The sequence below is a fragment of the Tamandua tetradactyla genome, chromosome X, assembly GCF_023851605.1.
Source record: "Tamandua tetradactyla isolate mTamTet1 chromosome X, mTamTet1.pri, whole genome shotgun sequence".
Classification (NCBI taxonomy): Eukaryota; Metazoa; Chordata; class Mammalia; order Pilosa; family Myrmecophagidae; genus Tamandua; species Tamandua tetradactyla.
Window position 1 is genome coordinate 162,636,810 of NC_135353.1, and position 14,157 is coordinate 162,650,966.

General features: G+C 43.6%; 1 protein-coding gene across 1 annotated transcript in view; it reads right to left on the bottom strand.

Moving 5' to 3' along the window:
• The window catches only part of FRMPD4 (FERM and PDZ domain containing 4), a 91,027-nt gene that overhangs the window by 39,037 nt on the left and 37,833 nt on the right, over nt 1–14,157 (bottom strand). Inside the window, exon 3 of the mRNA XM_077145398.1 lies at nt 5,761–5,806. Coding sequence (XP_077001513.1) covers nt 5,761–5,806 — 46 coding nt within the window. The remainder of the gene's footprint in view (nt 1–5,760; nt 5,807–14,157) is intronic.

The window sequence follows — 14,157 nt, forward strand, 5'->3', positions numbered from 1 at the left end:
AGATGGGATGGGGTTTTTCATTCACATTTTATTTACCGAGTCGCCTTAGTTTTGGGTTCCCTAGACAAAGAGCTTGAGGCAAAGAGCTTGAAGCAAGGATTAGGGTGAAACAGATTTCTTAGGAAGTGTGCCCAGGGAAAACTGGGAAAGAGTTGGGAAATAGGCCAAGTAAAGGTACAAAAATCGAGTACATTCCCATGGAGGAAAGCACTACAGATAGCATTGGTCTAGGGTTGGCAAGCTTTGTCTGTAAAGGGTCTGACAGTAAATATCTTTGGCTTTACAGGCCATACGGTGTCTGGCACAGCTACTCCGCTCTGCCTTTGGAGCGTGAAAGTAGTCACAGACAATCTGCAAATGAATGAACATGGCTGTATTGCAACGAGCTTTATTTATAAAACTAGGTAGCAGATTGGATTTAGCCCATGGGCTGTAATTTGTTGAGCCCTGGTTTAGACCACGCATCAGAATCGTCCTGTTCAGGGATAAGAGAGCTGGAGTGCCTATACCCCTTTCACATTGGTCACTGAATAAGGGCCATCCCCAGGAAGGTTGTATATCCCCAGGGACATTAGGCTCTCCTTGGGCCATCAGAGCAGGTGCCAGCAGCCCAAGGGCAGCCTGCCCACAAAGGGACCGAGGTGCTGGCTGGGGGGTGGGAGAGCCTCCCAGGACCCCACGTGCATGGGAATGGTAAAGAGATCGGGATCCAAAGGGATCCAAAGGGTGAACACTGGCCACATCTGCTCTTCAAGCCTGCTATGCATGTCTGTTGCACAATAACATGTAGCTAGGCCAGGTAAGTCTGGGTGAGACTTCAAAGGCCAGCCCTAGTTGACTAGATAGACAGTGTGGAACAGCACATGCAAAAACAAGAAGACGTGAAATAACCTAAGAACTTGTGTGTTCGGGGAAGAGCAAGTACAGCCATTGGCTGGGATGCACAGGCCACGCGTGAGATGAGACTAGGCACGTGGCAGGCTCAGCCACGAAATTTTAATGATTTCCTAGAATTGCTAGCAGCAAGTTGGCTTGGACTGATTTGCCTTTTAGAAAGATCACTCTGTAGGGCATGAGAAGATGTGCTTGGAGGGTGGGAGACTGGAGATAAAGAAGGTCCCTTGGGGAACCTGCTGGGGTGGTCTGAGATCTGCGGGACCCTGAGGACAGGAAAGGTAGGGTGGGGGGGCAGCAATACAGATTCGGAGGAGCACCGACCACTGCGGCGCAGCCAGGCGGGTCAGGTACAGAAGAGAGTGAGTTTGAGTCTATAGTGAATTAGTTTGGAGTCCCCCAAAAGCAGGGGCTGAGACTCCTGGGGACAATGGTAGGTGATGGGAGAAGGGAGACAAAGAAGGGAAGTAAGCTAATTAAGCATTCCTTTTAAGTAAATCACCACCACAGGCAACTGGAGCTTAAACCTACTAGTGACCACTGGGGGTGGGTTAAATAAATCTTGGTTCAATGTAATGCTTTGCAGCCAATTAAATGATGCTTATAAAGAATTCTTGATGATATATGGGAGAAAGCTTGTGCTATTGTTTTAAGAGAAACAAGCAGAATAAAATTGCACATACTATATGACCTCAACCACTGACAAGGCATAGATAAAAAAGAGGCTGGAAGAAAATAGGACAAAATGTTTTCAGTGGTTGTCTCTGAGGGAAAGGCTCGCCAACGAGAACCAGGCAGACCACATGCCTTAGAGACATGCTGTCCACGGAGTGAAGGAGCTGGGGTATTTAGCTATCCCCTCCTGTCAATCACCGATGGCATGGCTGCTCCTGGGGCTTGTTAATTAATTCCTTGTCACTTCTGGCCTCCCCATGAGCAGGCTCCTATGGCCAGAGAAATCCCACAGGCGCGCTCACTTGGAAGCTGGGCTGCTGTGCTTGGCATGGTACAAGCCAAGACAGCATGGTGGGGGCTCCGATACATTTGCTATCTGGGTGTGTGCGAAGAGGTATGTAGCCTCCCGCAGGCATGGGGAACACAGCGGAGGGTGGCCAGCAAGTGGGAGGCAGGCAAGTAGTAGGGCTTTCTGCTCTTTGGCTTAGAAGAAACCTGAGGGTATATGAAGTTTGGGAGCCCAGGGACGCGGGAACTGAGAGAGAGAGTCAGCCCAGGCAGACCCAGGTGAGGGGGTGGGGTGGGGGGCTGTGTGGGGAGGCTATAGAGACTCTAAATACTTTCTAGCCTAGTTAAGATTGGACTGGGAAGTTCTGGAAATTCTCAGCTTGGGAACTATGGGAGGCAGAGTCAAAGAAAAGAAGGAAGGAGCTGCCCAGGAAAATACCTGTAATTAAAAGATGAAAGTAGTATAAGGAAGGAAGATGGTGTATCAGAACAAAACAAAAAAAATCCACAAGTAACTTGGAAATTCCCTTATAAAATTCCATCATGGACAAATACTACTAAATATGGATAAAGATTTATACCCAAAGATATTCTTTGCAGACTTACTTATAATAGAAAAACATTAAAAACAGTGTAAAGGGCCTAATCATAGGGGATTGGCTAAATAAAGCTTGGTTCAAGATAAAGTTTTGTAGTCATTTAAATGTTGCTTATAAAGAATTACTGATGACGTGGGACAATGCATCTGATATATTAAGTGAAACAAGCAGAATAAAATTGTATGTACAATATGAGCTCAATTGCTGACAAAGGGATAGGAAAAAAGATGGGAAGGAAATAGGACAAAATATTTACACTTGTTGTCTCTGGAAGAAAGATTTGCCAATGGATATTTTTCTGCTTCTCTAGCTTCTTTTTGTCTTTTTCACATTTTTTTTTTTTTTTTGCTAAGAAAAAAAGTAAAAAATGCAAGGGTCCCTCCATAATACTTAAAGACAAATTAGGTAGCAACCTGTAAGAATTACTTCTTATAAAGGATTTCAGGGATTCCCAAGCCTCTCTTCCCAGGCCCCCCTGGCCTGGGCCTCTTTGGGGATTGATTTCTGTGGCTGGGTGCCCTGGCACATGTGGAGTGTGGCAGGAGAGGGTAAATATCAGGTCTCTGTCTTTACTGGCCCTTATTATGCAGAAGAAATGCAACATAAAAAATGCTGACCAGCAAGTTGCAAAAGAAATGAAAATGCTAATTTTATTGTTGGTAATAAAAGTAGACTTTATGGACTTTCAGTCTGCTAGGTCATCTGTTTCCGCATCAAGCCTGCTTTCTGAGAGGATGTTTAGCAAATAAATGAAACTCAACATCAGGTCCAGAAATGATTTAGGGTATTAAATGGGGTATTACTTTATCTGTCTGTAATGCAAACCAGCTAAATGTATCTATTTATATAACTTTGAAGTTGCAACTCCTTTCTTTTAACTGCTACAGTTCAGAGGAAGGAAAAGCCACTTTGGGTTGGAACGGGAAGGGAAGACTTCAGGTGGGACGGTGGTTCTCAATCAGGGCAATTTTGCCCCCAGAGGACATACCTGGAGCCATTTTTGGTTGTCACACCTGTTGGCATGGAGCTTGTAGAGACCAGGGACACTGCTCACCATCCTACAGGGCACAGGACAGCCTCCTCCATGGAGAGTGACCTGGCCCAAGATGTCACTAGCTCCCAGGATGAGAAATCTTGAGGGAGCATTTAGAACTTGTGCTGAGATAGAAGTGTGAGCAGGATTAGCCTAGGCCGAGGAGGTGGTAGGAGCAGAGGGTGTATAGTAGGGAGACATTCCAGAAAGGAGAGCTGGCCAGAGGAAAGTCAAAGATGAGACTTCATTGGCAATACACCAGGAGGAGAGAGTGACTCAGAGGGGCAGAGCGGTGACAATAAGTACCTGCAGCACTTGCTCCTAAATCTTGGGGCCAAAGGCCAACTTTCAATATAGGATCACAGCAAGGACCACTTGGATTTGGAAAACTCCAGGTTTTCTGTTAAAAGGGAAGTCCGTGATTCACGGACAGTAATGGGTATTCATATGAATAACAAACAAGTCACATAGACTCAAATGGCCAGAAAGAGCAAGCAGAGCCACAAGACGCAACACTGAACTTAAATGCATAACTCCTCTCCCCTTTAAGTTTATGGCACAGGGTGAAACATTATTTTACAAAAAATAGCCTGGTTTGAAGTAAAATGGTCCTGAGCTTGCATTTCTAATAGGCTATGAGGTAGGGAGAGAGAATTCAGGAAAGACAGTGTCAACTTGAAGTTCCAATAGGAATTGATAGTTGCTCAATCACTTGCTTCTCATCAGCATTTGCACTGGCTTCACCAAAATACATCTGCCCACTGCAAACAAATGCAGCGTGCATAGATTTGAAGATCTGTAGCAAGTGTGAATGACAGTTTGGTTACTTGAAATAATCGAAAAGCCACCCAGCTGTAATTTATATGGAAGCACACTGAAGGAACTGCAGAATCAGGGAAAGGTCAAGTGGGAAGACCCTTGGAGGAGTGCCACCTGACCCCCTCCTCATTCTGGTGAGGAAAACGGGGGGGTTCAGAACAGGTACAAGAGTCAGTCTGGCTATGAGCATGAGAGCTCAAATCTTGGTTCCATTACATCCCGCTGCCTCCTCAGTTGTCAAATTCACATGTGTGTATAGTTGTGTCAAAGAGCTGGGACTAAAAGTCACAGTCAACAGAAAACTGAGCTTTTACTATACAAAGTTGTATCCTGGATGGTGTGATGTGTTTGTTGTCTTGCTTAGTTCGATTTGTGGTATTATCAGAATCCTAAATATATCTATATGTTTCAGCCTGAAATACCTAGCCTACAGAGCCTAGGAGGAAAATATGACAAAGAGGGATGACAAGATTGGTCAGAAGATGACGACTGACAAATGTTGAAGTCCTTTGATAAATGGAGAAATACCCCAACTCTGTGGGAGGGAAAGGAGAAGCTGAAGCAGGTGGGAATCTGCTACGCTGGTTCGAAGGCCAGCTAAGGGACTGACCGTGAATGTTTGGGGAAAAATCCAAAGGAGAATTTGCCTCAGTATATTTTAGTTCAACTGAAGCGTCTGAACTTCACGCACAAAGGCACATCCATAGAAACGGAAAGTTCACCGGGGGCTGCCTGGGAGTGAGGGTGGGAACAGGGGATTAACCGTAACTGGACACCAGGAGTCTCCCTGGGTGATGGCCATGTTCTAAAACTGGATCATGGTGGTGGCTGTGCCCCTTGGGAAATGTGATAAAGGTAACTGAATTGCACACTTGAAATGAGTGAATTTTATGGTATGCAAATGATACCTCCATAAAGTTAAAAATATATCATGGGAACTGGAAGATTCAGCGCAATACGATTTTAATCACTCTGCACCATCCCGACCACAGCTGCTGAAATCATATTCTCATGACCATATTTCCTCTAATGACCACCTTAAAAACAGGCCTCCATGGGATGGTCGGCTCTCTACCAAATGATTTGGTTGGGGACACGAGAAACAATTATGCTTCAATCTCCTGCAATCAGATATTCCCACTACACTCGTGATTCTTAAACTGGAAGCCACAGGAACGTCTTGAGTTTTGTGTCAAATCCAAGATGTGAGAGCAGCATAGGACCCAACAGCTTATTGTCTTTCAGGATATTCAGAAAGTGCATTCTGTTCTTTTTTCCTCCAATGAAAGTACAAATAATCAAGATTTCTAAAGCCGTATTATGAGGATGTGCTGTTTTGCCCTGATGTTGCTCGTCACCACGGTTTTTTCCCTGGAGCAGGTACAGAAGGTGGGGGAGAGGGGCTAGGAGCCCGAGACCATGCCGCGGCCCTTTTACTCACAGAACACTTACGGGGTAAGGCTGAATGACAGTGAGGAGTATCGATTCTTTGCAGCTTCTGTAAGACAGAAAAACAAACATATTTATGAAATGCACAGAGCCTGAATTCTAGCAGCCACTGTTTTCTTTTGATACGGAGCATGTGATGTGTTGGTGAAAGTTCCTTGGGCTCCCAGGGCAGAGTGGATGGAAAAGCTCAGAAGTGGGCTCTCAGACAACAGAGGAAACAAAAATCAAGTGTTTCCCAAGAGTAACAAACAGCCCGATTGAGAGCTTCCTCTGAGGCTTACGACGGGCAGTATTATCTGGGCTAACAGCAGGGCCCTAAAATAAAACTCTGCTGAGGGATGGAACGGTTTTAGAAGCATCAGCTCAGTCCGTCTCTTTACACTTTCACTGCTTTCAAAATTGATTCTCCTGTAGCCTACTTTTCTTTGTGGTTTAAAAATTTTTCTGTATTTTTCAGTAAGGAGGAGAGATTTTTAGTAATTCTGTCAATTTGTTGAACATGATTCTCTCTTTCAGGATCAGAGTCATGAAGGAAAAATATAACTGTGGGTTTCTTAAGTCAAAGCAGCACCCCAGCAAATATCACCTTGGGTACCATGTGGTTTACTAAATAAACGGGGTAAGGTAGCTAAGACCCCACCTGATAAATATTTCAGGCAGGCACCAGTTGGGAAATACTTTTGCGATAGGGAGTACTTTGTAGCTAAAAGCAGAACATCGTAATGTAACGGTTTATTTCATTTCCTCCAAATAGCCCAAACCTTTCAAATAACTCAGACTCTTGGGGGAAGGAAAAATCATGTAATGGTTTATAGCCATTTTTCTTCCTTCCTTCCTTCTTTTGCTCCTCTTGTATCAGGTATCGGAGAAAGGTCAGTTGCCACTTTGTTAAGGAGGAGCTGACTTTTCCTACTCTTGGTTGTCATTAATTACCTGTGTTTGTGATTTATGGCCCAAATGAGTAAGGGGACACAGGCTGTTACCTGGAGGAAGCCACTGAAAGTTGTATTTCTAGCACTAACTCCTCTGTGGCTTGGCCCACTCACTTCTGGTTGTGTTGGACCATGTTGGCCTGACTTGCCACAGCAGCAAGTGTGGGCCACACGGTAGCAAGTGGAGTGGGAGAAGAGAGGAGTCAATGGAGCAGAGGAAGGAGAACTAGAATTGCAACTCATGGAAAAGCCAGGGTGCTGAGGATGATGGTGAGGGGGTGGGGGTGGGGGCAGCACACAGCTGACAGTGGCCCATCTGCTCTCATGAGTTTTCAGTTCCCAAGGGTTGGCAGAGAATCCCCAATAGCTGGAGTCGACAGCCAGTATCTTGTTTAGATGGAGTAATACAGCACCAGGGTCATCAAATGAGATTTCCGTGCATAAGATGAAGGATCACGCATTGCTGGTGAGTGTGTAGACACACGTCACTGTTCTGGGGAGCCATCTGCTTCCACCAGGTCAGCTTTGGTGTTGCAAACACTATGTCCCAGCACTACCCCCCTGGCAGAGGAATTTTGCTGCTAGCCTCTAAGGAAACATCGATGAAGATGCTCCCTGCAGAGGGGTGGGTGTTGAGTGTCCACGTCTTGGGCCGAGGCTGGGTGAGCCTGGGGAGGTGGAACAGACAAGCTCCTGGGTGAGGACTCTTGCTCTTCATCTTAAATTCTGGGAAAATATGCCTCGATGGTATATTCACTTCCTACTGCTGCTGTAACAAATTACCACAAACTTAGTGGCTTATAGCAACATACATTTATTGTCTTACAGTTTTGGAGGTCAGAAGTCTGAAATAGTTTTCTCTGGGCTAAAATCAAGGTGCCAGCAAGGCTGTGTTCATTCTCAAGGCTATAGGGGGAGACCTGGTTCCTTGCCTTTCCAGCTTGTAGTATCTGCCTGCTTTCCTTTCTCCATCTCTGAAGCCAGCAGTGTGGGATCACATCTCTTCCCAACACTCCTGTCTCCCTTTTTCACTTATAAGGACCCTTGTGATTATACTGGGAAAAGCTGTGGAATCTGGGATAATCTCCCTGACTCAAGATCCTTCAATTCCTCACACCTGCAAAGTCTCTTTTGCTATGTCACAGTTCAAGGGAATTAGGATCTTGGTGGTGGTGGTGGGGCGGTGGCATTATTTTGTCTCCCACAGATACTAACTTTATCAGTTATCTATTGTTGTGTTACAAATTACCACAAACTTAGTGGCTTAAAACAACACATGTTTATTATCTCATAGTTTCTTTAGGTCAGAAATATGGGCATGGCTTAGCTGGGTCCTCTGCTTCAAGTTCTTTCATGACGCTTTGAGCAAAGTGTTGTCCAGGGCAGGGGTTTCATCTGAAAGCTCGGGTGGGAAGGATGTATTTCCAAGCTCACTTCCATGGTTTTCGGCAGGACTCGGTTCCTTGATGGCTACTGGCTGCAGGCTACCCTAGTTCCTTGCCTTAGGGGCCTCCCCAGCATGGCAAGTTTTTTCCTTAAAGCCAGTAAAAGAGAGAGTCTGCTGGTGAGATGGAGGGTACAATTTTATGTAACATAATTGTGGAAGTGGTGCCCCTCATTTTTGCCATATTCCATTGGTTAGAAGCAAGTCATAGGTCCCACCCATACTAAAGGAGAGGGGATGGCACAAAGCTCTGAATGCCAGGAGGCGGAGGCACAGACAGAGATCACTGGGTGCCATTTGAGATTCTGCTTGCCATACTAGCAAAGAGAGCTCTGTAACTTCACAATCCATAAGTATCTCAAAAGCAGTTTCCACCCACAGATTTACCTGATCACAGCATTTTTTTCCTATCAAGAACTTCAGGATTTTTTCCTGTTCTTTTTCCTATCAAGAATTGCTCAGCATAACTTGTTTGAAAATAGGAACCATTTTTCAAAATGTCTCTATTGTATTTATGACATTTAACATTTTTATGACTATACTAATACTCTGTAAATTGCCAAAACATTACCTAGGTTGACTTTAATTTTACAATTTAATAAATAAATGAAGTTATCTGAATTGAAATAAAATATTCCAATATGTTATTTATCATTAGGACTGGGAACACGCTTTTCTTCTGTTTTCTCTCATCTATAATTATCTAATTACAACCTGCCAGACAAGAAGAATTGACTCTGTAATGTTTTGTTTCCCGTAGAATTCCTAATTCAGTTCTAGGTGGGAATTAAAAAAAAAAAAAAGATCTGAGCCCCTTTGAAACAGCTGCAAAAGAATGATTATACAATCAAATAATCAGGTAACTTTTATTTTCTTTTCTTGAAGGCCTATAACACTTAGAGACTTGAAAAAAATCCAGTTAGAAGCACATTTAGAGGAGTATAATTTTATAATAAATCCAAGTCAATTTTCTGCTTCTGAAGAATAACTTCAAATTGCTGTGGCAATCTCTATTTCATTGATGAGCTGAGTTTGTTCAAAACATCATTCTAATCCCTGAGCCACAGTGTTGAGCTGCAGGAAAAAAATGCAGTCTAATCTTACCCTAAATCACTTGTGTCAAATCTATCCTTCATTCTCCTCTCTTCTGGTCTCTAAGAAATGTCTTTTCTTATCCTTTCTTGATGGAAGGTCCCTTGACCTGCATTTGCATTGCCCGACACCAGTGGTCACAGGTCATGCCTTGGCATCACATCCCATTTTATAATGGCATGGGGTGTGACTGTGTTGCAGAAGCAAAGCCGTGTGAGGAAGAAGCCCAGATTCTAGTGAGGTAGAGCTTGGTGGAGTGTGTCAAAACCCCTTTCCACAATGAACCTGAAGCTGCTTGGTGTTCCCTGTTTCTTAGAGCAGCAACGTTTGGAACCATTCTTTAATTGCCTTTACCATTTTATATTTACACCATTTTATTATTGTAATATGCAATCGTATTGGCATGTACCATTGCATATTTCCCTTCTAGACCAACTAAATAGATCTCTTGAGCAACTCAAAGACTGATATAAATTTAACAGAGTAATGAAGGGCCACTGACATTTCCTTGGAGAGATTGGGAAAAAAAATAACTAAAATACATGGGAAGATATTTGATGTTGAAATTCAAGAGTCTTGTTTTTAAGAAAATAAAGCCCAAACAATCTAACTATAATAGTTTAAACTTCAAAAGTAGCAATAAGTAATTGATCTAGGACAGCTGAAAGGTTAGGTTTTTAAAAAGCAAATAAAGAGATAATTTAGGGCTATATGTGAAAGGATTTTGTAAACTGTAAAATGACATTGTAACACTACCCAAAGGATAGCTGTGCAATTTTTTTATTAGGAAAGGAAGGTGGTAAGGCATGGTGAAAGGGCATTTGAACTCTAACTTCTAAGTCTGATAACTGCGCATATAAGATTCTTCCTCCTTCTTGAACGTCAGAATTCTTTAAAGAGATTAGAAAATATTCCTTTCTGCAAGCTCGTCCAGCTCAGCCTTTCAACTCTGCTGGAGACAGTCTCTCCTAACAGAAATAAGAACCGATTAACAGCATTTTCCCAATGACTCTGCTCCAAAGGGCCTTTCCTCAGTCCTGGGGTATTTTCTGAAGCCACTGGGATGTCTTCTATTTTCTCTTCCTACCTCAACCTGGAGATGTGAAAAGAACACTGAGATACTTCTGATCTAATGACCAGCCGTAACGTCACTGCCTAGCCAATTGCCAATAAAGCTGGAGGCAGCAGTGTTGCCCTTCGTTTTTGGAAAAATGGCCACCCGACCATGCTTGGAATGGGGTTTAATGCTTCATCTAGTTGTCCTTTCCAGTACTCTGCACGGAGGTTATAATGATCTGCTGTGGCAATTCCTAACAGCTACTGAAGCCATTAGCTGGAGAGAATGGAAACGGTGAGCAAATTACCAGCCATTCAGAAAAGTTCAACATATTCTGGCTAAGTGTGATCTGTCATGGATTATGTGAAGTGCTAGCACTGCCCAATGCCGCTGACCCTTGCTGTTAACCTGATACCTACGAACTTGAGGAATGGGATTGCTTATTTCTCGGTTATGTTCATGGGATGCTGGGGAAGAAAATGAGCATAATGAAGCCCCCAAAGTCGCTGGGGCCATCAGAGACACAGAAGAGACAGGCCAGAGAGGCCATCTGACCAGCAGCCTCAACTTGGCTTCTACCAAATCTACCGCCGAGGGCTCTCCCACTACTATTTCCTCCCTTAAGTGAGGGTTAGTACTGCTGAACACAAAGACCACCAGTTTGGCAGCCAGAGGGAAAATGAGAATTTGGGGAAAGATGCTTATGAAAGTAGTATGTAACATGGTAGCGTCCATCCCTGGGAAGCTGGATGATTGTACTGCTTGTCTTTTCCCATCTGTGGTCTGAAGGCTCCGGTGACACACCTCCTGGTACTCAGACCTCTGGAGAGTCTCCTCCCCTTGATTCTGGGCTAGTCCCAGGCCTCACTTTTGACAAATAGAATGTGGCAGAAGGGACAGTGCCTGAATTCTGGGCCTCAGATAAGGGAATCCTAGAAGCTTGCAACCTCTACTGGTGTCTGGGAAGGCTCACTCCAAGGGGAGCCAGCTGCCATGTAAGAAGTCCACAACCCTGTGGCCACCATGCTGTGAGTAAGCCCCAACTTGCCCTGTGGAGATGCAGTTTGGCGAGAGGGAGAGATGCCTGGCCAGCCCCAGCTGGGTCAGCTGTCTCAGTCCAGGCAACAACAGCTGAGTGAAGAAGCATCTTGGATGTCCCACCCCCTCAAACCTTCAGTTAGCGAGAGCTGCCACTCAGGAGGCCCCAGAGAGGACCATCTTGCCCAGCCAACCCACAGAACCATGAGAAGGGATAAATGGGGTGATTTGTTAGGTAGCAATAGAGACCTGGAAAACAATCTTCTCATAAAGAATTTGAAAATGACTTTTTTTTTTTTTTAAATAAAAGCAGCATTCAAAGAGGTCATATGGTTTTGAAAATGACCACGTCTCCCTCATTGAGGAAGGGAGAGCATCCAAGCTAGTGGCTTCTCAGAACACTGTAACTGTGACCTGCCCTCAAAACCAATTCTGTCTTACAAATATATGTTGATACTCTCTAACTGTTGGGACTGGGGTTAGCACAGTGACTTTTCAGAGAATGGGGTGGAGAGGGAAAGAACTAATAAACTCAAGGGAGAGAAGAAGACCCAGTCAGGGTGTAAGATTGAAAAATTTCACTACAAAAAACCATTTGGAAGACATAATTGGCACCGCAAAATATAAGATATATACTTGGATTCTACAGACAAAGGGTTAAAGTACATTGTGATTTTTTTTTTTTTTTTTAAAGGAAAGACAGAGAGAAGGAAGGAAGGAAGGAAGAAAGGGAAACATTTTTAAACATTTTCTTGTTTTTATTGTATTCTGTTTCTCCGTTTTTGTTACATGGGCTGGGGCCGGGAATCGAACCGAGGTCCTCCGGCATAGCAGGCAAGCACTTTGCCCGCTGAGCCACCGCGGCCCGCCCCTACATTGTGATTTTAAGTTTAGGATTAAATGCATCGGTGACCTGAATACACACCTTGGGCAAAACCGAATTCTTTGGCTGCAAAATCTAATTCACATGTTTAACTGACTGTATTTAAGACTTAGGCTGTGACTTTCTAAAGAATTTTATGCTATTACAGTTAAGTAATAATTGATAAAATGATTACCAAAATTAACATTGTGATAAAATTCTATCATTTAAAACCCGTCATTTCATTGTATTTTTTAACCTTTGCAGGCAAATTTAGGCTAGGCAATCCGAACTTGGAAACTAAGAGAGTTTATTTTGTGAGATCCAGATGTCCTGTTAATTAATTAACCAACCAAACTTTTGATTTAAGTACATTGGATATACTTGAAGGTACACAAATAATTGTATAACTTGCTGTAGTTTATCAACAGCACATGTGTGGGAGGCAGCCTCTAAGATGGCTCCTGTATCAGTTGGGTTCTCCAGAAAAATATGTACATATTGAGATCTATTATAGGACTTGGCTTAGGTGACCAAGGGGATTGGCAAGTCTGGATTCTGTAAGGCAAGCTGCAAGTTGGAAACTCTGATGGAAGGTGATGTTGAATTCCCCTGGGAAGTTGGCTGGCTGAAGCACAGATAGAAATTCTTCTTTTGGACCTCTGAAATCTTCAGTTCCAACTGATTGGCTGAGAAGACTCCCTTCATTGCCGAGGGCAAGCTCCTTTGTTGATTGTAGATGCAATCAGCCATAGATGTGATCAACTGACTATACATACAAATCCATCTATGAAATACCCCTGCAGCAACAATTAGGCCAGAGCTTGTTTGACCAAACAACTGGACACTATAACCTAGACAAGTGAACACATGAACTTAACCATTGCATCTCCCAGTGATCCCTACCTCCTGGTGAAATCCCCTCTCCTTGAATGTGAATTCAAGACTTGCTTCTAATGAATAGAATATGGCAGAAGTGATAAGATATCACTTCCACTGTTAGGTTTTAAAAAGATCTTGGCTTCCATCTTTTGAGCTCTCTCTCTCTTATACACTTGCTTGCTTTCCCTGAGGGAAGCCAAATGACATATTGTAACCTGCCCACTGAAGAGGTTCTTATAGCAAGGAACCAAGGGAGGTCCCCAGCCAGTGGTAACTGAGGCCCTTGGCCCAACAGCCTGTGAGAAACTGAATCCTGTAGAGAATCACATGAGGGAGCTTGGAAAAAGGTTTCCCCTCGTCAGGCCTTCAGCTGAGTGTGCAGTCCCAGCCGACACCTGGCTACAACTTTGAGAGACTTTGAGCCAGAGGCACCCAGCTAAGTCACACCCAGATTCCTGACCCACAGAAACTGTGAGATGATAAGTTTTTGTTGCTTTCAGCCACTAAGTTGTAGGATAACTTGCAATGTAGCAGTAGTATAAGCAGATTCCAGATAAGGAATCCCAGAAGCCCCCTACCCCCTGCTCCCTTCCAGATCTAACCCCCAGAGATAGCCACTTTATCTTTTATTCTGATTTCTAACACCATAGGATAGTTTGATTTTATTTGGAACATTATGTAAATGGAATCATAGTTTGAACTCTATTTTTTGTTCTCAGCATTGTTTGTGAGATTCATGGAAATCATGTGCAGGTGTAGATAATTTATTCTCAGGCATTGGTAAGAATATCCAATATCTACTCTCGATGGGCATTTGGGTAGTTTCCAGTTTGGTGCTGTTAATAAACAGTGCCACCATTAATATTCTTATATAAGTCTTTTGATGAGTCTACGTATGCACGTCTATACTGTGTATGTCTTTTGCTGGAGATATGTATGCATTTCCAGTTGGTACCTGTCTAGGAGTGGGACTGCTAGGCTGTAGGATATGCACATGTTCTGCCAAAGATGTTGTTTTGTATGGCTATGTCATTGCCTTCCAATCCTGTGCCATGTGTGTCTCTTCATTTCTATGAACTCTAAAAGCTTTCCT